The sequence below is a fragment of the Crassostrea angulata genome, chromosome 1, assembly GCF_025612915.1.
Source record: "Crassostrea angulata isolate pt1a10 chromosome 1, ASM2561291v2, whole genome shotgun sequence".
NCBI lineage: Eukaryota > Metazoa > Mollusca > Bivalvia > Ostreida > Ostreidae > Magallana > Magallana angulata.
This window is the reverse complement of record NC_069111.1, coordinates 38776577-38801587: the sequence shown is the minus strand read 5'-3', so window position 1 is coordinate 38801587 and position 25011 is coordinate 38776577. Positions and strand designations below refer to the sequence as shown.

General features: G+C 32.5%; 1 protein-coding gene across 1 annotated transcript; it reads left to right on the top strand.

The window, feature by feature from the left end:
- Positions 1–164: 164 nt before the first annotated feature.
- On the top strand, positions 165–21867 carry LOC128190235 (cyclin-dependent kinase 2-like). The gene is made up of 8 exons (XM_052862188.1): positions 165–350; positions 4156–4233; positions 9743–9863; positions 11362–11532; positions 12020–12121; positions 13970–14039; positions 16969–17102; positions 20985–21867. The coding sequence occupies exons 1-8, from the start codon at positions 235–237 to the stop codon at positions 21090–21092; spliced, it is 900 nt and encodes a 299-aa protein (XP_052718148.1). The 5' UTR covers positions 165–234; the 3' UTR covers positions 21093–21867.
- The last annotated feature ends 3144 nt before the right edge of the window (positions 21868–25011 follow it).

Below are 25011 nucleotides of genomic sequence, written 5' to 3'. Positions count from 1 at the left end.
TTAAGACGATCCCACACACACACCTACCCTTAAAAATCAGAAAAACAGAAAATTACATACCTTGAAAACAAATACGAGTAGCCTCACTTCTTTTGGTGAAAAATTCCCCTTTGGGATCCTCATTCTATTGTGACCAATGGAATCGATGAACCTTTAATTAACGCGGGAAATTACGTACACAAAAGACCAGACGGCTTCCGGTACAGATGTGATCGAGGTTTTTTACTTATTTCAATGGAAAATTTTCGGAAAATTGAGAAGATTGGCGAAGGAACCTATGGCGTGGTGTATAAAGCACAAGATAAGACCACCGGACAACTTGTAGCATTAAAGAAAATCAGATTAGACACGTGTGTATATAACTGAAGTGTTATATTTTTAAGTACGATACGTAAGCGTCGGTTTGTTGTTGTTTTTGGGTGTAATTGAGGACGCTTTAAAAACTTATTTACATCTTTTATTTCCTTAGCTTTAGTTGTTCTTTCTAGCGGGCTGTTAATTTGTGTAAATTTTGAAATGTAGACGAGTTCGACATAGTCAACATGATGCTGAAAACCTGCTACTACATGTATTACTACTTACGAAACCCATCCCCCCGTCCACCCCCCTCGCTATATATTATTGTCTTGTGGGAATAATCTCCTCAAAATATGCAGATTTGCTGTCTACATAAGTCACATACTGAAAAAAATTATCCCTGTTAAATTAAAAGAGCATTGGCAATGTGATGAAATTTAAAATCTCTTTTGTTGAAAATACAGTGTGTAGAAGAAGTTAAAGATGTCTATATTTCTAAGCATGGCTCAAACTTCAACAACTCAATTTTAGTCTGAGCTCATAAGTCACTTTTTGGTTCTGCCTTTATTTTAAAAACTGTGTATATGGTCTAGCTATCGTTTGTCTTAAGTTTCGTCACATTTGGACATTTGTAATAAAAATACACATACCTGTGAAGGAAGTACAATGAAATCAATGGATGGAAATGAAAACAAATTTCTTATAGAAATTTATAATGGGAAATGTTGACTCTTTTCTCCATTCAGAAGTCGCTCGGAATACCTCGCAAAATTTTTTACATATTCAGCTGTGTACTATTCAGTGCAAGAACCCCCTAGACTCCTTTTTTAGCTCACCGAGACGAAGTCAAGGAGAGCTTATGCTATACCCTCGGCGTCGGCGTCGGCGGTGGCGTCGGCGTCGGCGTCCGGACCTGGTTAAAGTTTTTGTTGCAGGTCCTGTATCTAAGCTATTACTTGTCCTGTCTTCACCAAACTTGCATGGATGATGCATCTGGGCCTACTTATGGACTTGAAAGACTTGGATGCTGAATCTGGGTCCTAAATTTCAGATGCTGGAGGAGGTTAAGGTTGTTGGACCAGGTTAAAGTTTTTGTTGCAGGTGCCCTTTGATAGCAATATCTTAGTTACTGCTGGTCCGTACTTCACCAAACTTGCATGGATGGTGTGTCTTATGATACTGATGCACCAGACAGGTTTGAGTGCTGAATCTGAGCTATAGGTTTCGGATGCTGGAGGTGGTTAAGGTTTTTGGAGCAGGTTAAAGTTTTTGTTGCAAGTGCCCATTGATAGCAATATCTAAGTTACTACTGGTCCTAACTTCACCAAACTTGTATGGATGATGCGTCTTATGATACTGATGCACCTGACAAGCTTGAACGCTGAATATGAGCAATAGGTTTTGGATGCTGGAAGAGGTTAAGGTTTTTAGAGCTGGTTAAAGTTTTTGTTGCCGGTGCCCTCTGATATTATATCTTAGTTACTACTGGTCCTAACTTCACCAAACTTGTATGGATGGTGTGTCTTATGATACTTATGCACCTGATAAGCTTGAATGCTGAATCTGAGCAATAGGATTCGGATGCTGGATGAGGTTAAGGTTTTAAGAGCTGGTTAAATAAAGTTTTTGAAACAGGTGCCCTCTGATGATGATATCTTAGTTATTACTTGTCCTTACTTCACCAGACTTCCGTGGATGGTGTGTCTAATGATACTGATGCACCTGACAGGCTTGAATGCTGAGTGTGAGCCATAGGTTTCGGATGCTGGATAAAGTTAAGTTTTTTGGAACAGGTCACATGTTTAATAGATGATAGTATACTATTTCAAACTTGCATAGTTGATTTAACTGTAATATGAATGAATCGCAGAGGTAGCTTCAGATGCCAATGCACCTGATGGGCTTGAATGCTAAATCTGAGTCATAGGTTTCGGATGCTGGATGAGGTTTAGTTTTTTGGAACAGGTCACATGTTTTATAGATGAAAGCTTGCATAGTTGATTTAACTTTATTATAAATTAAACGCAGAGGTTGCTTCAGATGCAGATCCTGATCTCCATTATCAAGGATGCTAAAGAAATCTCCTACCTCACTCAAACCAGATCGATAGATAGATGTGTTTGTTGATAAATGATATAACATGATTCCTATGATATAGTATTGTATGATATGAAACAATATTGTTTGATATGATACAATATGATATCATATGTTATATTATAAAAAGTTATACGACACATATGATATTGTATCAATTTTTTTGATATTTTATGATATGATATTGTATCATGATATTGTTATGTATAGTATTGTATATTATGATACAATATTGTATAATATTATATTTTATCTTTAATTTATTATTTTATCAAATGATACAATTACATAAGATATTGCAAAATATTATATTGTATCCTATGATACAATATTGTATATTCTATAATATTGTATCATACAATTTTTATAAAATGATATTGGTTTTAGTAATATAGAATTATATCACATGAAATTGTATTATATGATATTGTAATATTATATTATATTGTATCATACGATATTGTATGATATGATATTGGTTTATATGATATCATATCACATGAAATTGTATTATATGATATTGTAATATATATTATTGTGTCATATGATACAATAAGTATCATATAATAATGTATTTTATAATATTTTACTTTATCACATAATATTGTATCATTTGATAAGATACAATGTTGGAATCAAATTATATTGTATTATATGATATAATATCATATAATGTATCAAATATGTTTCAGTGTCATTCAATACAATATCATACTATATTATTCAATATAATATCATGTTTCAATGTTATGATGTATTATGTAATATGATATTGTAATATAATACTATATTGTATTATATTTTATGATATTGTATAAGTGATCAAATACAATAAGGTATAACACAATACATTGTCATATCATACGTTACAATATCATATCTCATTATTGTTTATTACGGTATTTTATTGTATTATATGATATATATTATATATATGACATGATGCAATATTTAATTTTATATCATTGAATTGATAAACATATGAACATATGATTATCATAAAAAAAATTATCAGATGATATACAATATTTTGTCAAAACAGAATCCATGAATAACCAAGATCATAAAGTATGATTTTCATATAAAATGATAAAGGTGGTCTTATGAAGGTGATGTCTCATAAGGGTGATGCTCCGTCTCGGTGAGCTTAGTAATCTATGATTACCTATGTTTTAGTCATGTATTACAACCTGATAAACTAGAGGAGGCATTTCAAAGGAGAAAACTTGGAAATTGTTCATACTTTTGAATGAACCCTGAATTATTTATGATTAGAGAATAATTAAACAAAATGTGAATTGAGGTTATCTTGTTACAGAGTATAATAATGTTTGACATGCACCCCCAATAAATCTTTTGTTAAAGAATAGGAAAATGAATACAAATGGGCTGAAAATCAAGAGTGCAAAGACCCTATATCACATTCTCCCCCCCCCCTTTCTTTTGCATTTCCTTTCCCTTGGAAATCTTGTATAGGACTCTAATCTATTTTGTTGAACACCAATGTATATTATAGAGAACATGGAAATGATGTAGAAGGTGAAAAACTGTTCTATCAAGTTTGTCATAATACATGTCAAAATGGTTTGATATTTTATGGAGAAGTTTTTATAAGATATATGTGTCTCGATACCTTATGTTATCATGCAAATAAAATTTAAACTGTGTTTATGTACTGTCTGCAGGATAATATTTTTTCTTCACTCTTCATAGAAAAAGAGAATAGTTCGTAAGATTTTTTTCATGTATTCTATATTCCAGTGAGTCAGAAGGTGTGCCAAGTACAGCAATTCGAGAAATTTCCCTGTTGAAGGAACTTGATCAAAGCTGCATTGTCAGGTATATTTTAAAATGTACATGAATTTTTAACCTTGTTTAAGATTTTTGCAAATGAGTGGTTGCAGAGAGCTCTGGTATTCTTGAACAGCTCCATAAACAACCCTCAAAAGTCTACACATAGCAATCTTTTGTCAGTGAACTACAGTACCGATCAGACACAACCTAACACCAGATTAAACCCAAACTACATTCAGGGTTTGACATTAAGTTTTTTAATTACTAGACCAGTGGGGCTACCTTAGCAATTTTTCACTAGCCCTGACACTTTTACTACTAGCCCTGATCAATTTTGACAAAAATAAACTAAAGTAATGACAAACATAAAATATTAAATACCTGTTTCTGTTTAATTGTATTGGTTTATCTTTACCAATAATAAATCATTCAAACACCATTTAAGATTTAATTTTATTCAAACTGTACTTATAATGATACAAGTATTCAATGGTTGACCAGGGACCAACAAAACTTTAGGGAGACTTTACTTCTCCTTAACAGAGAAACAAGGAGAAGTTTGAGAAATCGGGGAGACTTTCATTACTTGACAATGGCATAACAATAATGATGATATACACAGATTTAAACTTTAATAATTTATATTAGATTAGAAAAAAGTCATTATGATTAAAAAATAAAACAAATTCTAAAAATTGAAAAAAAAATTATGAAGTTAATTTAATTTAAATTATTTGATGTATTCATACATTTTATAGATCAAATGTTTTGTAATTGTGTTAACTAAAATGAAAAATAAAATCAGTCTCTGTTTTTTAGTGTATTTTGGTGGTATTAGTCCAACCCAACCATTATGTTGAGGATTTAGAATTTTTAAAAAAGATATTATAACTGTAAACAAAGGGTTTATGATTATTTTAGCATAAACGACTATATATGGTTTGAGCCTAAAATGGCCCCCTTAAATGAATGTTGTCATTTTACTGTAATTCTTTGTTTTATTTGAACAAATATACATTTGAAGTTTTTTCATAATTTTCTTTTTGATTTTAGTGCCCACAATTTAAAAATATGACATCATAAAGTTGTCCCGCCATTTTCGCAGTTTTAGCATAAAACGGCTTGTTTTGAAGCAGTTTTTCTTTAAGGAAACATTGAGCGTCTGCTTGAACAAACAAAATATTTTCATCAAAGATGTATCTCTCCAGTACTTATAAGTGACAAAAAGTTCGTTCTTGTTCAAAGAGTCGCTCTATATTTCCAATTCGAAAAAAGATAAGAAAAATGTCAATTTTTGACTGATTTTGATTGAATTATAAAAAAGCGTCACTTCTGATGTCATGTACTGCCAGTGAATGCATATAAATCAAATAAATAGGTGAAAAACATATTTTATATCAACTCTTTTATAAAATAACACAACAAATTAATGTACCTGAATCACTTTAAAATTAGCGAATTATGGGGGCCAAATTTGACTAATATCATAGTCAACAAATTCACTGTTATATCAACACTAGCCTTAAAGTAATTAATAAACATCGTTTTGTACAGCATGTGGTTGCATTACCCGTATTTATAACCCCTAAAGATAAGACAGACTAAATTAATTAATCACAAGAGGCATAAACTGAGTTTGTGAAGACGTCTTTAGAATTAAATAATTATTTGATTACCCTTGGGGTTTATTTACACGATTATATGAACTCCGTGTACAAGGCGACTTGGACTTTTCGTTAGGAGGAAATTCAGGCGAAGTTGCCGATCAAAAAGTGAGTATTTCCCCCACTTCATCCTAGGTTAGTCCTTGGGTTGTATTTAAATTACGGTTTGTAGAATTTAAGCCTGTTAGGAAAAAGTGCTTTTACTTCTATTGATATTAATATTACAGAAAAGTAACCTTTTTTTCACACGACCAGTCGGGCTAGTACACAGACATTTAACCCGACTGGACCTATCGTTTACTAGACAATGTCGGTCGGACGTGCCTTAGTGTCAAACCCTGACATTGTATACCCTGGGCTTACTTTTTGGATTTACTTGGGGGATTACTCTGGGTTTGCTTTTGGAAAATTTGGGATCATTAGGGGTTTACTTGGAAATTGCCTTTGGGGTCAACTGTATGCACTGAGGTGTGAAGCAGGTGTGCAGTATCTTACCATCTTACTGCACTCTAGTAAACCCAGAAAGTAAACCTAGGGTTAAGTTGGGGTTTACTTTCTGTTAGGTTGGGTCTGATCAGTACTGTCTTTTATCTTACCATCTTACTGCACTCAAGTAAACCCAGAAAGTAAACCCAGGGTTAAGTTGGGGTTTACTTTCTGTTAGGTTGGGTCTGATCAGTACTGTCTTTTATCTTACCATCTTACTGCACTCTAGTAAACCCAGAAAGTAAACCCAGGGTTAAGTTGGGGTTTACTTTCTGTTAGGTTGGGTCTGATCAGTACTGTACATCTTATGATGTAATTGCTTGATAAGGTAATTAGCAGTTTGGTTGTTAAATATTAACGAGGCCGAGTACAGAACGAGTACGCACGCTTTCGCGCAGCGTTTCATTTGTATTGTGACGTCATCTTTTTGCTTGGTTGACGCCATGGCGTGATAGTTTCAACTGCAGATATTCAGCGAAAATTGTTGAAAATATCTCGTTTGATGCGTAAAAATAATGTTTTATTGTGGAATAAACATAAATGTCTCGAAGTATAAGCTATATTTGGGCTCAGGTCGAAAACGTGAAGAGGGTTCAGCAAGCCTAGCCCTCTGTCACGTTTTCTTAATCCGCCTAAATATAGCTTAATTCATATATTTCAAGACAGTAACCATGTATTTTATATTAATGACCCTTAATATGTGATGTTATATATTTATTTATTACTTAAATATGTCTGAATGTTTTAATAATACTATATAGATCACCTTTTCCGCCTTTGTCAAATAAAAAATGGCCATTATCTGACGAATCTGGGAAATTGGGCATACAAAAATCAACTTTGATAAGACCCCTGGAACAAACCAGGAGGTAAAAGGTTTTTTTAGCTCACCGAGCTGAAAGCTCAAGTGAGCTATTCTGATCACATTTTGTCTGTCGTCCGTCTGTCCGTCTGTCTGTCTGTCTGTCCGTCTGTCCATCTGTCTGTAAACTTTTCACATTTTCAACATCTTCTCAAGAACCACTGGGCCAATTTCAACCAAACTTGGCACAAAGCATCCTTAGCCTAAGGGGATTTATATTTGTGAAAATTAAGGATCACGCCCTTTTGCAAAGGGAGATAATTAGGAATTTATGAAAATTTTCGAGAAATTTTCAAAAATCTTCTTCTCATGAACCATAAGACCAGGAAAGCTGAAACTTGTGTGGAAGCATCATCTGGTAGTGTAGATTCTAATTTGTGAAAATCATGACCCCCGGGGGTAGGGTGGGGCCACAATGGGGGGTCGAAGTTTTACATAGGAATATACAAAGTAAATCTTTGAAAATCTTCTTCTCATGAACCATAATACCAGGAAAGCTGAAACTTGTGTGGAAGCATCCTCAGGTAGTGTTAATTCTAATTTGTGAAAATCATGACCCCCGAGGGTAGGGTGGGGCCACAATGGGGGGTCGAAATTTAACATAGGAATATATAGGGTAAATCTTTAAAAATCTTCTTCTCATTAACCATAAGACCAGGAAAGCTGAAACTTGTGTGGAAGCATCCTCAGGTAGTGTAAATTCTAATTTGTGAAAATCATGACCCTCGAGGGTAGGGTGGGGCCACAATGAGGTGTCGAAGTTTTATTACATAGGAATATATAGAGTAAATCTTTAAAAATCTTCTTCTCATGAACCATAAGACCAGGAAAGCTGAAACTTGTGTGGAAGCATCCTCAGGTAGTGTTAATTCTAATTTGTGAAAATCATGACCCCCGGGGGTAGGGTGGGGCCACAATTGGGGGTCGAAATTTAACATAGGAATATATAGAGTAAATCTTTAAAAATCTTCTTCTCATGAACCATAAGACCAGGAAAGCTGAAACTTGTGTGGAAGCATCCTCAGGTAGTGTAAATTCTAATTTGTGAAAATCATGACCCCCGGGGGTAGGGTGGGGCCACAATGGGGGATCGAAGTTTAACATAGGAATATATAAAGTAAATCTTTAAAAATCTTCCTTTCAGAAACTAATCAGCCAGGAAAGCTGAAACTTGTGTGGAAGCATCCTCAGGTAGTGTAAATTCTAATTTGTGAAATTCATGATCCCCAGGGGTAGGGTGGGGCCACAATGAGGTGTCGAAGTTTTATTACATAGGAATATATAGAGTAAATCTTTAAAAATCTTCTTCTCAGAAACTAATCAGCCAGGAAAGCTGACACTTGTGTGAAAGCATCCTCAGGTAGTGTAGATTCAAATTTGTAAAAATCATGACCCCCGGGGGTAGGGTGGAGCCACAATGGGGGATCGAAGTTTTACATAGGAATATATAGAGTAAATCTTTAAAAATCTTCTTCTCAGAAACTAATCAGCCAGTAAAGCTGACACTTGTGTGGAAGCATCATCAGGTAGTGTAGATTCATAGTTGTGAAAATCATGACCCCCGGGGGTAGGGTGGGGCCACAATGGAAGGTCAAAGTTTTACATAGGAATATATATGGTAAATCTTTAAAAATCTTCTTCTCAGAAACTAATCAGCTAGGAAAGCTTAAACTTGTGTGGAAGCGTCCTCAGGTAGTGTAAATTCAAAGTTGTGAAAATCATGATCCCCAGGGGTAGGGTGGGGCCACAATGGGGGTTCAAAGTTTAACAAAGGAATATATATGGTAAATCTTTAAAAATCTTCTTCTCAGAAACTAATCAGCCAGATGATTCTTTATAATTGTTAAGACTTTGGCCCAAGGACAATTCTTTGGCCTCACAAGAAGGTTCAGAGTTTATGTACGTTTATATCCCATATATAAACAATTGTTAAGGATCTTTTTGAGAACTGCAATACTCAACATATGATATGACTGTAAAATCGTCCTGTTAGAAAAGGGACTAATGATTATAAACATAAGAATATCCAGGGGAAAATGGATTTTATTTATACAGGATCAACATGTATTATTGTACATTGTCCAGATAGTTTGTATTATGACTCCATTAAGCTGATTTTATCATACCTATTGTTCCTCAGGTGAGCGATGTGGCCCATGGGCCTGTTGTTTATTTGACCATTTGATGCCTTTTAGCAATAACTTTAATATGTAGAACAGAAAAAGAAATCCTTAGGGCAGAAGTTTTGAAAAAATGTAAAAAATATGCAAAATTGACACATTTCAAGCAAAATCCCATAGGGTCCTATGTTAAAGATTAACAAACTTTGAGATGACCCCCTAAACAAACGGTGTGTTAAATGTCTTAATTTTTAATTTTAAAATAATAATTATATCAGTAGAAATTCATGTAAAAAGTTTCATCCAAAAATCTAGGGCAGAACAAATTAGACCCGGCCTCGTTAAGCGCACAGTAAACATAGTAAAGCTAAACACCCTGCAGTCAGAAATAATTACTAAGCTGTAAGTTATATTAATTTCAGATTACTAGATGTTGTCCATAGTGAGCAGAAGTTGTACTTGGTGTTTGAGTACCTAAATCAGGACCTGAAGAAGTACATGGATAGCTGTCCAGCCTCTGGGATGCCATCATCGCTCATCAAGGTCTGTCTAAGAACTATCTGGATATTTAAGTGTTCTGGTCTGTATAGGATATGTTTGAATTTCATAAATCATATATAATATTTGTACTTTGCATCCAATTCAATCTACAGAAAAAAAAACCTTTTCATTCATGAAAGTATCAAATGTGACAACTTTGATAACTTTGATTCATGTTTGGTATTCAGAAGGTGTGTAATGAAACTTATTTAAATATTGAGACTAAATTAGGCATTTTTGATACATATGTATCTAGCGTTCTTAACTATGGCTCCGAAATATGGGGTTTTCATTCTGGTGATGAAATAGAACGAGTTCACACAAATTTTTGTAAAAGAATTTTGAAAGTTAAAAAATGTACGTCAAACTTCATGGTTTATTCAGAGTTAGGTCGTCTACCCATGAGTATTATTCGTAAATTACGCATCATTAAGTATTGGTTGAAATTGATTAAAACAGAAAATTGTATATCACTCAATATTTATGAAGAATTAGTTTCACAATTCATACCAAATACATGGTGCTTTAATGTCAGAGAATTATTAGTATCACTGGGTATGCATGAAGTATGGCTTTCACAGAGTGTGGCTAACACTAATGTTCTCTTAAAAATTGTAAAGCAGAGGTTGTCTGATGTTTTTATACAGGAAAGAGATGCATTTTTCGAGTCATCCTCTAAATGTTTATTGTACAAGTATCTGCCGGACACTTTTTCCTTACAATTTTATTTGCGTAAAAATATTCCGGAAAAACTTGTTGTCCTTTTAACAAAATATTGGCTGTCATCGCATATGCTTTTGGTAGAGCTAGGCCGTTTATAATGGAACTGTCAGATCGATGCACATCTGCAAATATTGTAATTTAGGTGAAGTCGAGGATGAATTCCATTTTATACTTATCTTTCCTTTTTTTAAATGTTTACGCGTATTGTATTTAAAAAAAATATTACTGGACTCGTCCTTCAATGTTTAAGTTAGTTCAACTCCTCGCCATTCATAATCGCAAACAATTGTGCCATCTCGCAATGTATCTGCGTGAGGCTGGTAAAAAATGGGAATGTCAGACTATTCGTATACTAGTATCCAATTAATGTATTACCATTATTATTATCATTTACATAACTTTTTGATTTATTGATTAATAGGGTCTCTCCTCCTATGAATGTGCATTTATGAATAATATTTTTCTTTGTAGAATATTGCATAACATTATTACTAGTAGTGACGTGTGCTTTTGCTTAGAGTGTATGGATGTGTTTATAATTACATGTATGTACATATGTTACAACTGCTTATAATTCATATGATTACTAGCAAATAAACAATACAATGAGTGATAACTTTTGTCATTTTGCTTGATTAAATACAAATGGTACTGCTTAAAAGTTTATTGTGCATATTAGAGTAAGAATTCTAAAAGAATTAAGACTGCATTTTTTGACTTAGGTTGTGTAGAGAACAAATGTAGAAATAAATAAAGTAAGTTTACTTCTGTTATATAGAGCTACATGCACCAATTGCTTCAAGGAATAGCCTACTGTCATTCACACCGAGTGTTACACAGAGACTTGAAGCCGCAGAACTTGTTGATTGATGTGGAGGGCAATATCAAACTGGCAGACTTTGGACTAGCCAGGGCATTTGGTGTCCCAGTTAGAACATACACTCATGAGGTATTGATGATTGCTGATCAAAAGTAATTATGATAATTATGGTAAGGGAGGAGATCGAACTAGTCAGGTTGATTTTTAAAGTTGATCAAAAGAATATTTCTTATTTACAGTATATATTACAAATTTTCATTATCAGTTTTTTAGCTGTTTTAAAACTGATGGTCATGTCAGTTTGAGTGATTTATGAATGTACATGTTTTAAGAAAATTTATTTGTGCTTTATTTACATGTTTATACAATGCATGTCTTGTCATCTGTAATTAATGGAAAGATTTTAAAAGGTCTGTAGTTCATTGAGCAATTTTTTCCATATTTTATTTACTTCTTTATAATTGTTTCATCAAATATGTGTGTAACTATTTTAATCCTATTCCTAAGTTTTTTCTGGCCATATGGAATTCAAGCAAATGCTTGAATGTATATCTGTTTGTTAGTCTTTGGTGCATGAAATATTATAAGTGACACACATGTGCATGTCTGATTGCAGGTTGTGACATTGTGGTACAGGGCCCCCGAGATCCTCCTGGGCAGCAGGTTCTACTCCACCCCAGTAGATTTGTGGTCCCTCGGCTGTATCTTTGCAGAAATGGTAAGTTATTTTAGTTTATTGAGCAAGGAGATATTTCTATTAGGAAGCCAGGGTTGTCTCTAAAAATTGAAGTAGATGGAAGAAATAAAAAAGTAGAAGGGGGGTCTAGGGGTCTTGCTTATAGCTACATTGTGTTTAAATGCAATAATAGCCGGGTAATTAAGTAGTGATGGGCCGATTATCGCTGACAATCGAAAGTCGGTCGCTAAATGTCTCCCGATGTGGATGATTGATTAAGATTTTCATAATCGATTGTTTAAAAAAAAAATTTAAAAACCGTACTTTACGAAAATTCTTCGTACGACTTGACCTTTTTTCAAACATCAAAACGAAAATAGGTTTAAACAAAATGGCGGCGTCATGTGTAAGCCTCACGGAGGAGGCAGATGCCGCAAATCAAGATCCAATTAGTATAGCAGGGGAAATAGTTAATTGAAAAAGAAGACTACATTGTGCAAATGTTGACTTGCTCATTTTCTTGAATGAAAAGGTGAAACACTGAAGTTGTGTGTCATGTGACTCGGTCAGTTGTGAACTTTCTAGTTATGATGTTTGAAAACAGTTAAAATTGTTTTTGTTTAATGTTTTTGAAATGGGACTTGAACTCTGAATTTCAAATTAATTTGTAATATTTTAAATTGTTTATGTTTATTGTTTGAAGTTTGAACTTGTTCCTAACTTCCTAGTTACTATAAATGGTACAACATATTTTTATTTTCTAGTTTTCTTTTATTCTAACCAGGTGCAGTAAATAAGATTGTATGTGCATAATAATATTTAAATTTTATTAACATGTTTGATTTATTTGAATAAATATTTAATAGCTTCAAACAACTGAAACAAGTACATGTATATTACTGTATATACAACGCAACACAAGACGCAAGTTTTTGTTCAGAGAATTGTTTTATTCAATTATAAACATAATTTTAAAACTTTCGATTATTTAATTGATTGTTCACTTTCGATTATTTCCGATAATCGATTATGAAAATTTTCTGATTTCCCATCTCTATAATTAAGGCATTATAGACGGGGGAATTCCCCGCCTCCCGGGTCTTAGAGACAACCCTGGGAAGCTTTTGATTACAGATTTGAATCGTATCATTAGGGAAAGGTTGTATATATCTGGAGAAGTGTTTTTTTGCATGTTAGGAACTGTTTTTTCTGTAGCCTGTTTTTTTTTTTTGGAATGAAATCTTTAAAGGGACTTGGACACGATTTGAGCTAAAAATTTTCAAAATTTATTTTTGTCAATTTTTAAATCTATAATTGTTAATATAGATGTTTTCAATGCTTTGACAAAATTTGAAAGTCAATTATCGAGTTACAAGCAAGTTACACAGGTTAGAATTCTTTGTCTTGTAAACAAAGCTCGAGTCCTGTTAATGTTTATGTATTTGTTGTACTGGTATAATTTTCAATCTAATGTTGCTGTTTGTTGTGATGAAATTATTTATGAACCCACTGAATCAGTCTATCTTGTTTCCACAAGTTATTTTGATAAAGTAATGGCAATTTCTTTACTTTACAGTATTTGTAAACAAATATAAGACTCGAGCTTTGTTTACATAACAACGATTTCTTTCCTCTGTATCTCGCTTGTAACATGACTTCTAACTTTCAAATTTTGGTGAATCATTCAAAATACAAAAGTAAACTATTTTATACATAGAAATCAAAAAGAAAATTTTCATCTGAAATTGTGTCCAGGTCCCTTTAAAGAAAATAATGCCATACTTCATGTTTAAGTATTTTTTTAAAATATAATTAAGAACTTTATGTGTACTCAATGTATGTCATGATAATCTTTCCATTCTTGCTAATTTGTTTTGTTATTAATTACAGATGACAAGACGTGCATTGTTTCAAGGAGATTCTGAAATTGACCAGCTTTTTAGGATCTTCAGAACACTTGGTAAAACATTTTCTTGCATCAACCGTTAGCTTTAAGTGAGAATGTATACAATGAACAAATATTAGAAGTTCTGACTGTTTTTAAATGACATTTAATAATTAACTTTGAATAAATGCAAAAGTTAATTTTGCTGCACAGTTTTTAAATTGTTTTTGCAATGGAATGCATTGTTTCGATAAAAGCTTTAATTACAATACCCGCAACATTATTTTTTACAAGATAAACGATAGGATAGGATTCACGCACGATAGAACAGTATACACACACGAAAGGATAGGATTGACGCACGATAGAACAGTATACACGCACGATATGATAGGATTGATACACGATAGGAAAGGATAAACGATGTTCATGATAAACGTATAATCGCTTTAAACGATCTTCACGAATAAACTGATAATGGCAGAATTTGAGAAAGAACATGTTCGAATAAAGATTTACGTGGAATGTCTTTTTAGAAACAATTGCCGAGTTGTTAATCATCGCTGCATCATTTATAAAATGTATAAAAATGATGAATTATGTTTTAAACTACATGTAAAATTATGAGCTTAAATGATCAATAAATTTTCTGTGTTGTGAACATTGTTTTCATTACCGAACACCCTAGCTGATCGCCACGAATATTTCAGCCCGAGATCAAATAACACGGAAAATAGCGGGTTCCATTATAAAAATCCAACTCTTATTTAAATTAAATATAAAATCTATCATAATTACATTTCTTATTGTATAAAAATGATGCATTAAAACGAATTATATTACATACAAGTTAAGGAGGCCGATTTTGGTTTTTTTTGCAGAAAAACTACAATAGCATAACTCTTTATTTTTCAACCATATGTAATTTAAACCAACTCTAGTTTATTTGCGAAGGTTCATGAAAATCGACTGTCTGGTTCTTTTTAGGGACCATCTCAAAATAAAGGTACATTTACTATAGGAATATATAGGAAACTGTCATTTTCCGCACATCAAAGCAGTTTAAAAAAATACTACAATAGCTTTTTTTCTCAAATTGTTATATTTATGATAAGTCATATCATTTCCTACCTTATATGTAAAAAACACATTATATGATAAGTAATATCATTTCCTACCTTATATGTAAAAAACACAAAATTCTACTGTCTGGTTTTTTGTGGAGACCATCTCAAAATATTAAAATGCACCAATTTTGCTATATATTTGAATCTTTACGAATGATGATTGGTATAATGGATTCATTCCAAAAATGAGGAAAATATCCTCGAGGATAACATCATTCTGTATATAAAATTTCAACAGCGTACAATTTTTACTTTTTCTTTTATGTTATTTCTTATAACGTACTCCTACAAAGCTTCATTTTATCATAACGTCATAAAAGTGCAACGGCAATGCTCCTCTACCGCACAACGTAAAAATCGTGTTAAAAATAAAAATTTTCTTTAAAAATTTAAATATTTTTATCTGCATTTTGTTTATTGTGTTCAATTTTATAAATGATATCGAAAAAATTCATAAGAAGTATAAATCAACTGTATTATATTAGAATGCGCAAAAACATGTGCAATGCAAACTAAAGTCGGCCTCCGTAAATAGATATTTAGGCAGATACAAATTCTGCGTACAATTTGTTAACATTGTTTTCATTACCACACACTCTAGCCGATTGCCGAGAACATTTCAGCCGGAAATCAAATATCACACAGAAAAATAACGGGTTCTACTGAAATACAATTCTGGTTTTATTTAAATATAAATTATATCATAAATACTTTTATTTCTGTAAAATATGATGCTTAAAAAACAAATTATATTGCATAAAAGTTTATGTTTACGCAGGTATACACTCCGCGTACGATTTAATATATTCGATATACAGGTAAATATGTTACCTTGTTCCTAAGAACTTCGATACTTTACATTATTTTTTGGTTTTCAATGCTTACAGATATGATTTACACGTAATATTGGTTAATTTTGATTTAAAAAAAAATTAAGAAATAAGTATCATGGTAGAATGCTGGATAGGATTTTTTAATTCTTGTTCGATAAATGTTAGTATACGGCGCACTAAACGACTTGCAACTTTGAAATTAATTCACTTGCTTATAAAAGGCACAAAACAATTAACACGATAGGATAAACAGAAAAACTGTTAAAATTGAACGATAAACCTGATAGGATTCACGCACAATAGGATAGGATTAACGCACAATAGAACAGGATACACGCACGAAAGAATACGATTTACGCACAATAGAACAGTATACACGCACGATACGATAGGATTGATACACGATACAATAGGATAGGATTGTAAAAAATAACGTTGCGGGTACTGTATGCACTCTTCCCGTATATACCGGTACATTTCATCTGCACCCACTTGAATTTTTCAATTTCTTTCAAACACAAATTAATCAATGGATTATTTTGTAATTTAATCTTTTATGATCACCTGAGCTGTATTACAAGTAAGCTTTCCTTATCACTCATTGTCTTATGGCCCACTGCTCATCTGTCTGTTTATTAGTCTGTAAACTTATCACATATTTGACCTTTACTTATACATTTGTAATTACAAATCTTTTATAATAGAGTAAGTTTTCAACAAAATCTTGTTGTCAAGAACCTCTGCACTAAAATTACAAACAGGAATAGATATGTACAAGTGTTTATCATTGAGAAGTTGAGACCCATTGCACAATTCTTTTTGACTGGTTATTCTTTGTTTGTGGGAGGGGGGGGGGGGGGAGTTAAATTTTAAAATGAATTAAATTGAGATCTCATTTTTCCAAATTTAGAAACCCATTTAAGACAATGTCAGGCACAACCTGTTTATTTTAGTTATAAATAACAAAACTAATAAATTTACACTTTGATGCTTAACATTTTTGTGAAGCCTTAATATTAATGTATCCTGATTGATTCATTCCAGGAACTCCAGATGAGAGTGTTTGGCCAGGCGTGTCCCAGCTACCAGATTACAAATCCTCCTTCCCCAAGTGGCCCCAGCAGTCAATCTGTAGCATTGTTCCACATCTAACAGGGGACGGGCTGGACTTAATGGCAGTGAGTAATATATACCTATATTAGATATAGTATATTTGCATGGGACTACCCAAAAATATTGTTTGTTTGCCCTCGCCCCAATCTTCTGATGCAAAAGTACGAAACTCAAAAGATATTTTGATTAAAACTCTAAGTATCTTATATGCTATTTTAGATACAGTTGTTCAGCAATTTTGTCATCGAAAAGTCATTTATTTGATCTTGCAATCATGATGTTTCTTGACAAGTGATAGTGTTTGATCGATGAAGGTTTAACAGATCGATTATAAACCTTTTTGGGCATACTTCTTCTGCTAATAAATGTAAATACGAAGATGAGACTGACCCTTGGTTTTAAAAAATAGGTTATTCAATAAGTTTAGAAAGGATTAGTATGAAAATGCTTGCAGAATAAATTTGTGGTTAAAAATATGATATAAAAGTAAACAAAATTTATAATTAAAGATTTGCTGAAGATTGCAGTTATTTTTAGCTCACCGAGACGAAGTCAAGGGGAGCTTATGCTATACCCTCGGCGTCGGCGTCCGGACCTGGTTAAAGTTTTTGTTGCAGGTCCTGTATCTAAGCTATTACTTGTCCTATCTTCACCAAACTGGCATGGATGATGCATCTGGACCTACTTGTGGACTTGTAAGACTTAGATGCTGAATCTGGGTCCTAAATTTCGGATGCTGAAGGAGGTTAAAGTTTTTGGAGCAGGTTAAAGTTTTTGTTGCAGGTGCCCTTTGATAGCAATATCTAAGTTACTCCTGGTCCTAACTTCACCAAACTTGCATGGATGGTGTGTCTTATGATACTGATCCACCAGACAGGCTTGAGTGCTGAATCTGAGCTATAGGTTTCGGATGCTGGAGGAGGTTAAGGTTTTTGGAGTAGGTTAAAGTTTTTGTTTCAGGTGCCCTTTGATAGCAATGTCTAAGTTACTGCTGGTCCGTACTTCACCAGACTTGCATGGATGGTGTGTCTTATGATACTGATGCACCAGACAGGCTTGAATGCTGAATCTGAGCTATAGGTTTTGGATGCTGGAGGTGGTTAAGGTTTTAAGAGCTGGTTAAAGTTTTGTTGCAGGTGCCCTCTGATGATAATATCTTAGTTACTACTGGTCCTTACTTCACCAAACTTGTATGGTTGGTGCGTCTTATGATACTGATGCACCTGAATGGCTTGAATGCTGAATCTGAGCCATAGGTTTCGGATGCTGGAGGAGGTTAAGGTTTTAAGAGCTGGTTAAAGTTTTTGAAACAGGTGCCCTATGATGATGATATCTTAGTTATTACTTGTTCTAACTTCACCAGACTTCCATGGATGGTGCATTTTATGATACTGATGCACCTGACAGGCTTGAATGCTGAGTCTGAGCCAAAGGTTTCGGTTGCTGGATAAGGTTAAGTTTTTTTTAACAGGTCACATGTTACATAGATAATAGTACTATTTCAAACTTGCATAGTTGATTAAACTGTAATATGAATGAATCGCAGAGGAAGCTTCAGATGCAGAGCTTGATCTCCATTATCAAGGATGCTAAAAAATATATCTTAGTTTTTACAGGTCCTAACTTCACCAAACTTGCATGGATGGTGTGTCTTATGATACTGATCCACCAGACAGGCTTGAGTGCTGAATCTGAGCTATAGGTTTCGGGTGCTGGAGGAGGTTAAGGTTTTTGGAGCAGGTTAAAGTTTTTGTTGCAGGTGCCCTTTGATAGCAATGTCTAAGTTACTGCTGGTCCGTACTTCACCAAACTTGCATGGATGGTGTGTCTTATGATACTGATCCACCAGACAGGCTTGAGTGCTGAATCTGAGCTATAGGTTTCGGATGCTGGAGGAGGTTAAGGTTTTTGGAGCAGGTTAACGTTTTTGTTGCAGGTGCCCTTTGATAGCAATGTCTAAGTTACTGCTGGTCCGTACATCACCAAACTTGCATGGATGGTGTGTCTTATGATACTGATGCACCAGACAGGCTTGAATGCTGAATCTGAGCTATAGGTTTCGGATGCTGGAGGTGGTTAAGGTTTTAAGAGCTTGATTAAACTGTAATATGAATGAATCGCAGAGGAAGCTTCCGATGCAGAGCTTGATCTCCATTATCAAGGATGCTGAAAAATATATCTTAGTTATTACAGGTCCTAACTTCACCAAACTTGAATGGATGGTGTGTCTTATGATACAGATGCACCTGATAGGCATGGATGCTGAATCTAAGCCATAAGTTGCGGATGCTGGAGGAGGTTAAGGTTTTAATTGCTGGTGCCCTCTGATGATGATATCTTAGTTATTACAGGTCCTAACTTCACCAAACTTGCGTGGGTGATGCGTCTTATAATACTGATGCACCTGACAGGCTTGAATGCTGAATCTGAGCCATAGGTTACGGATGCTGGATGAGGTTTAGTTTTTTTGAACAGGTCACATGTTTTATAGATGATAGCTTGCATAGTTGATTTAACTATATTATGAATGAAACACAGAGGTTGCCTCAGATGCAGAGCCTGATCTCCATTATCAAGGATGCTAAAGAAATCTCCTACCTCACTTAAACCTGCTTGATAGAAAGATGTGATTGTTGTTAAATGATATAACATGATTCCTATGATAAAGTATTGTATGATATGAAACACTATTGTTTAGTATGATACAGTATAATATCATGTGTTATATTGTAAAGTTATATGATACAATATGATATTGAATCAATTTTTTTGATATTTTATGATATGATATTGTTCTGTTTAGTAATGTATATTATGAAACAATATTATATGATATTATATTGTATCTATAATATTGTATCATACAAAATTGTATAATATGATATTGGTTTCTGTAATATACAATTATATCACATGAAATTGTATTATATGATATTGTAATATTATATATTATCATGCAAAATTGTATAATATGATATTGGTTTATATGATATATAATTGTATCGTATGATACAATATGTATAATATAACATTGTATTATATAATATTTTACGTTATCAAATGATATTGTATCATTTGATATGATACAATGTTGTATCAAATTATATTGTATCATGATACAATATCATATTATGTATCAAATATTATACAATATCATACAATACAATATCATACTATATTATACAATATAATATCATATGTTTTATTGTTATGATGTATTATGTAATATGATATTGTATCATATAATACAATATTGTATTTTATATAATGATGTTGTATTATGTGATCAAATACAATAAAGTTTAACACAATACAATGTCATTTCATATTTACAATATCATCTTTGTTTATTACAGTATTTTATTGTATTATATGATATATATTGTAAGTATGATAGGATGCAATATTTAATTTTATATTATTATATTGATTAACATATGAACATATGATAATCATCCATTTTTTTAACAGATGATATATGATTTTGTGTCAAAACAGAACCCATGAATATCCAAGATCATAAAGTATGATTTTCATGTAATATGATAAAGGTGGTCTCATAAAGGTGATGTCTCATAAGGGTGATGCCTCGTCTCGGTGAGCTTTGTAATCTGTGATTACCTATGTTTAAGTAATTTGATGAGTACCCCTTTACTTAAACTAAAATCATCCATGTCCCTATGAATACAAACAAATAAGTTTTATATCACCATAAAAATAAAGTTTTCTAGAAAGTTAATGCATGTATTTTGAAAAATCCTTTCAAGGCTTTTAAAAATCATTTAAAAAGCATTTACAGTTATGGTATTTTATGAGGATTTTATGAATTTTCTTGATGTTTTATGATTTTATGATGAATTTATGAGTATATAATAAAGTAAGTGATAATCGCAAGTACTTGATATGAATTGTCCTCCAGTGTAAATTACAATTTGAACTGATTACAGAAAATGTTGAAATATGAGCCCAGTCAGAGGATATCAGCCAAGAAGTCTCTGACTCATCCTTACTTTAATGGAGTCTGCAAACAAAGGCCACCACAGATCTTCAAGTGAGAGGAAGTCTGCCTATTTTAAGTGCCCTTCTTCTTACCTCCCACATAATCATAATAATTGATGTGTTCAAATACATGACTGTGATATAACAACTGTGTTTAGCTAAGACATCTTTATTTCACTCAAAAGGAATCTTTAAAAAAATTGATGAAATGTTACAACTGTTTGATTTTATTTGTCTCTATTTTTCATGGTAATATGTACATGTAATTACTTGTATATCTTTACAGAAACACCATATTGAACTGACTCCATTTTATTATAATAAACATTTTTTGATAATTTACACGCTGTAATTTGGCATAAACAAAACAAAATGTGTCAAATTCACTAACAATAAATTGAATTATAACATGTACCCCTGGTAATGCTGAATGAATTTTTAGACATTTTTAAATGTTACAAATAGTATTCAGTTATGTTCAATTTTTATTTTATCGGATACATGTATACGTAATCGTATTTTGTATTCCGTATTTGAATTAAGTATATTTTTATTTATATCCACTTTCAAGTGTAACATAAATGTACTTTACCGGTAATTACACACACACACAAACACACACATGTATATATAATTATATATGATCATGCATTTTCTTAATAGCAAACCAAGTAAATGATATGTAAATAAATTTCAGTTTGGTTCAGTGTGTACTATCGTCTATCATTATGATAATCCAATGATGAATGGCATTGTTAAATATCTCTGTTGAGAATATACCTAAGTATATTATTTGTACTAAGTGTTGTTAATTAAATATGAAACCCACTATTTTGAAGACTTTCACATTCTTTTTTTAACTGTCGGATAATTTAGTTGCAATGTATCGTGATATGTATCGTATCGCATCTCATGTATCGTGATATGTATCGGATCGGCTAAGTACAGTATCGTCCCAGCCCTAAATTGAGCAATAGGTTTTTTTTAAGGCACCTGAGTCACTCAGGTGACCTATTGCAATTGGTCTTTGTTTGTCGTCGTGTGGTGTGCATCGTGCGTTAATATTTTTTTCATTTTCTTCTTAAAAACTACAAGGCCAATTGTTATCTTTTTAGGTGTGAAGCATCTCTATGGTAAGAGAAATCAAAAATGTGAAAATCCTGGCTCTACCACCCCTGGGGCGCTCTAGAATGTGCCAAATATACAGAAAAAGCCAAATTTTCTAAAATCTATCTACTTCCACACTTGTATGGAGAAAACTAAATGCTTTGTAATAATGTCCATAAAGCCCCCTACCAAACATGTGAAATTCATGTTCCCTAGGTCAGGGGTGCAGGCCCTAGGATAGGGCTAATATGGCCATATAGTAAAACTACAATGCTTAGAAAGTCTTCTTCTCTGATCTATATATATATATTTGAAAAAAGCTGAATGCATTGTTATGATGTCCATGAAGCCCTCTAGCTAAATTGTGAAATTCATGACCCAGGGACAGGGATTCAGACTCTATGGCCATATTGGCTAGTAGAAATGTATAAAATCTTAGAATATCTTCTTCTCTATTCCCATATATATTTGTTAAAAACTGAATGCATGATGATGATTTCCATGAAGCCCTCTACCAAAATTGTGAAATTCATGACCCCTGGGCTAGGAATTCAGGCTCTAGGGTGGGGCCAATATGGCCATATAGTTAAAAATGTATTAAATCTTAGAAAATCTTCTTCTCTAATCCCATATATATTTGTGAAAAACTAAATGCATAGTAATGACGTCCGTGGTGAAGCCTTATACCAAAATTGGGAAATTCATGGTTTCTTGGTAAGGAGTACTTATGATCATACAACTTCTTTATTACATTCTATTCAACAAATGATGAAGCTTATATTCTTTGTTATAATGTACAATCAATGTTTGTTAAATTGACAGTTTAAGGAGAGGGCTCAGATAGGCAGAGTGCCTGCTGCCAAGTCCTTATTATGTAATCTTTTTACATAATAAAATATAATTGTTTAAATTAAATCGATAATGAATCTATCATTACAATAAAAACGATTCAAGCTGTTAAGGTACTTCACTACATCAAGACATAAACTTTTAAGACACCACGTCACAAGATGGAGATGTTAAATTGTGTGTATGAGTCAATTTCAGTCGTATATCATTATAGCTCTGTGCATGATTGTTAACCGCAGATCATAAGTTTGAATACCCTTGGGGCTTTTGTTCATATTTATTGAATCATTTTTTAATATGATCGATAAAAAAGGAATTATTCATGACTAATTAGCGCAGCACAAAGGTTCTATTTCTTACTTGGGTTTTGAATTCATTTATCTTACGAGAAAGAGAACATGATTTTATATAAAGCTTTAAAATAAAGCAATTAAGGAACCTGGGTGAATAAGCCGATGTATATGCCCACAAGTGCCAACAACCCTATCACTAGTACGTTTCAAGTGACAATCTCACATTTAGTATAATATGTGTATTAACTTCAAATATTTTTATTCCTATGCTTAAATATCTCTAGAGAATTTATTTTGTGCGTGTACTCAGAATAAAGAATTCCAATCTGTTCTCTTAAAGTCCATAATTTGTACCCTCTCAACAAAGTATCATATTTATTTTAAAAAATTAATACTACAGATAACTTATTTAGCACTTAACTAAAAACTATAAAATGATTAAATGCATGTGTTTAATTCATAATAACGCAATTCTTACTTTCTTTACGTCAAATGCGTTTTTCGAATTTAAACAAAGTAAACAAAGACATAAAAATATTTAATATCATCGGAATCTAACACCTACTCCAACATACTTATGATTCAAGAACTCCACGGAGTCACATGTTTTAACCCATTTAGATAACAAACTCAATCTAGTAATGCGTAAACATAATTCGGTCTGTAATTTCATGATCATCTTGAAAATTGAAGGAGGAAAACTTGCTTTTTACAATGGAGTTGGTTTTGGTATCTTTTTTTTTTGTGAGAATTGAAAAAGATATATATATATTAACATATTTTATCAGTATACGTTCTTAAAAAAATGGTATGATGACCCACTCTATATAAAAAATTATAGTCTGACCATCCGATTTCATTAGCATTTTGTTGCTCAATTAGAATACACATATTTTGATGTCTTAATATCATTTGATTAGATATAGTAACTTATATAATATCTTATGATACGATATTTTATAATATGGTATTGTTCATGGTATTGTTTAATGATACATCACATAAGATATGATAGTTATTTATATTCTATCGGATAATACGATATTATATCATATGATATTAAATTATATAGTACATTACTATTTCACATGATATTGTATCGTATGATAAAATGTTGTATCAAATTATATTGCATCATGTGATACAATATCATACTATGTATCAAATATGATACAATACAATATCATACTATATTAATCAATATAATTATTATAATATTGTATTATTTGATATATATTGTAAGTAACATAGGATGCAATATCGTATTTTATATTATTATATTGACAAACATTGTATCTTTTAATACAGTATGACATGCATAAAATATTATTATACAGTGTTTAAACATATTATGATACACGATATTGTGTCATGCTTTCCGTGAATATCCAAGATCATTAACTATGAGTTTCAAATAATATGATAATGGTGGCTTTATAAAGGTGATGCCTCATAAAGGTGATGCCTTGTCTCGGTTAACTTTGTAATCTGTGATTACCTATGTTTGTATTTGAGGATGAACTTCAACTGTTAATGATACAATTATGTAAACAATATATTACTATTTCACATTTTGCATTTTTCATGCACCTCTTCATACATGGAATTGTATCATTAATGGTTGAAAACCGGCCATTAGACAACACCATCCAGTAGGACTAACGCCTGAATGTTAATTGTAATTGAAATAAATAAAGTTTCGCTTCATTCAAGAAAGTCAAACTGC

Bases quoted from the DNA above. Each gene is read 5' to 3' on its own strand.
- LOC128190235 (XM_052862188.1), top strand. From the start codon at position 235: ATGGAAAATTTTCGGAAAATTGAGAAGATTGGCGAAGGAACCTATGGC. The intron at 11,533-12,019 runs GTATTGATGATT...GTCTGATTGCAG, and splicing joins TTAGAACATACACTCATGAG to GTTGTGACATTGTGGTACAG. The intron at 17,103-20,984 runs GTGAGTAATATA...AACTGATTACAG, and splicing joins ACGGGCTGGACTTAATGGCA to AAAATGTTGAAATATGAGCC.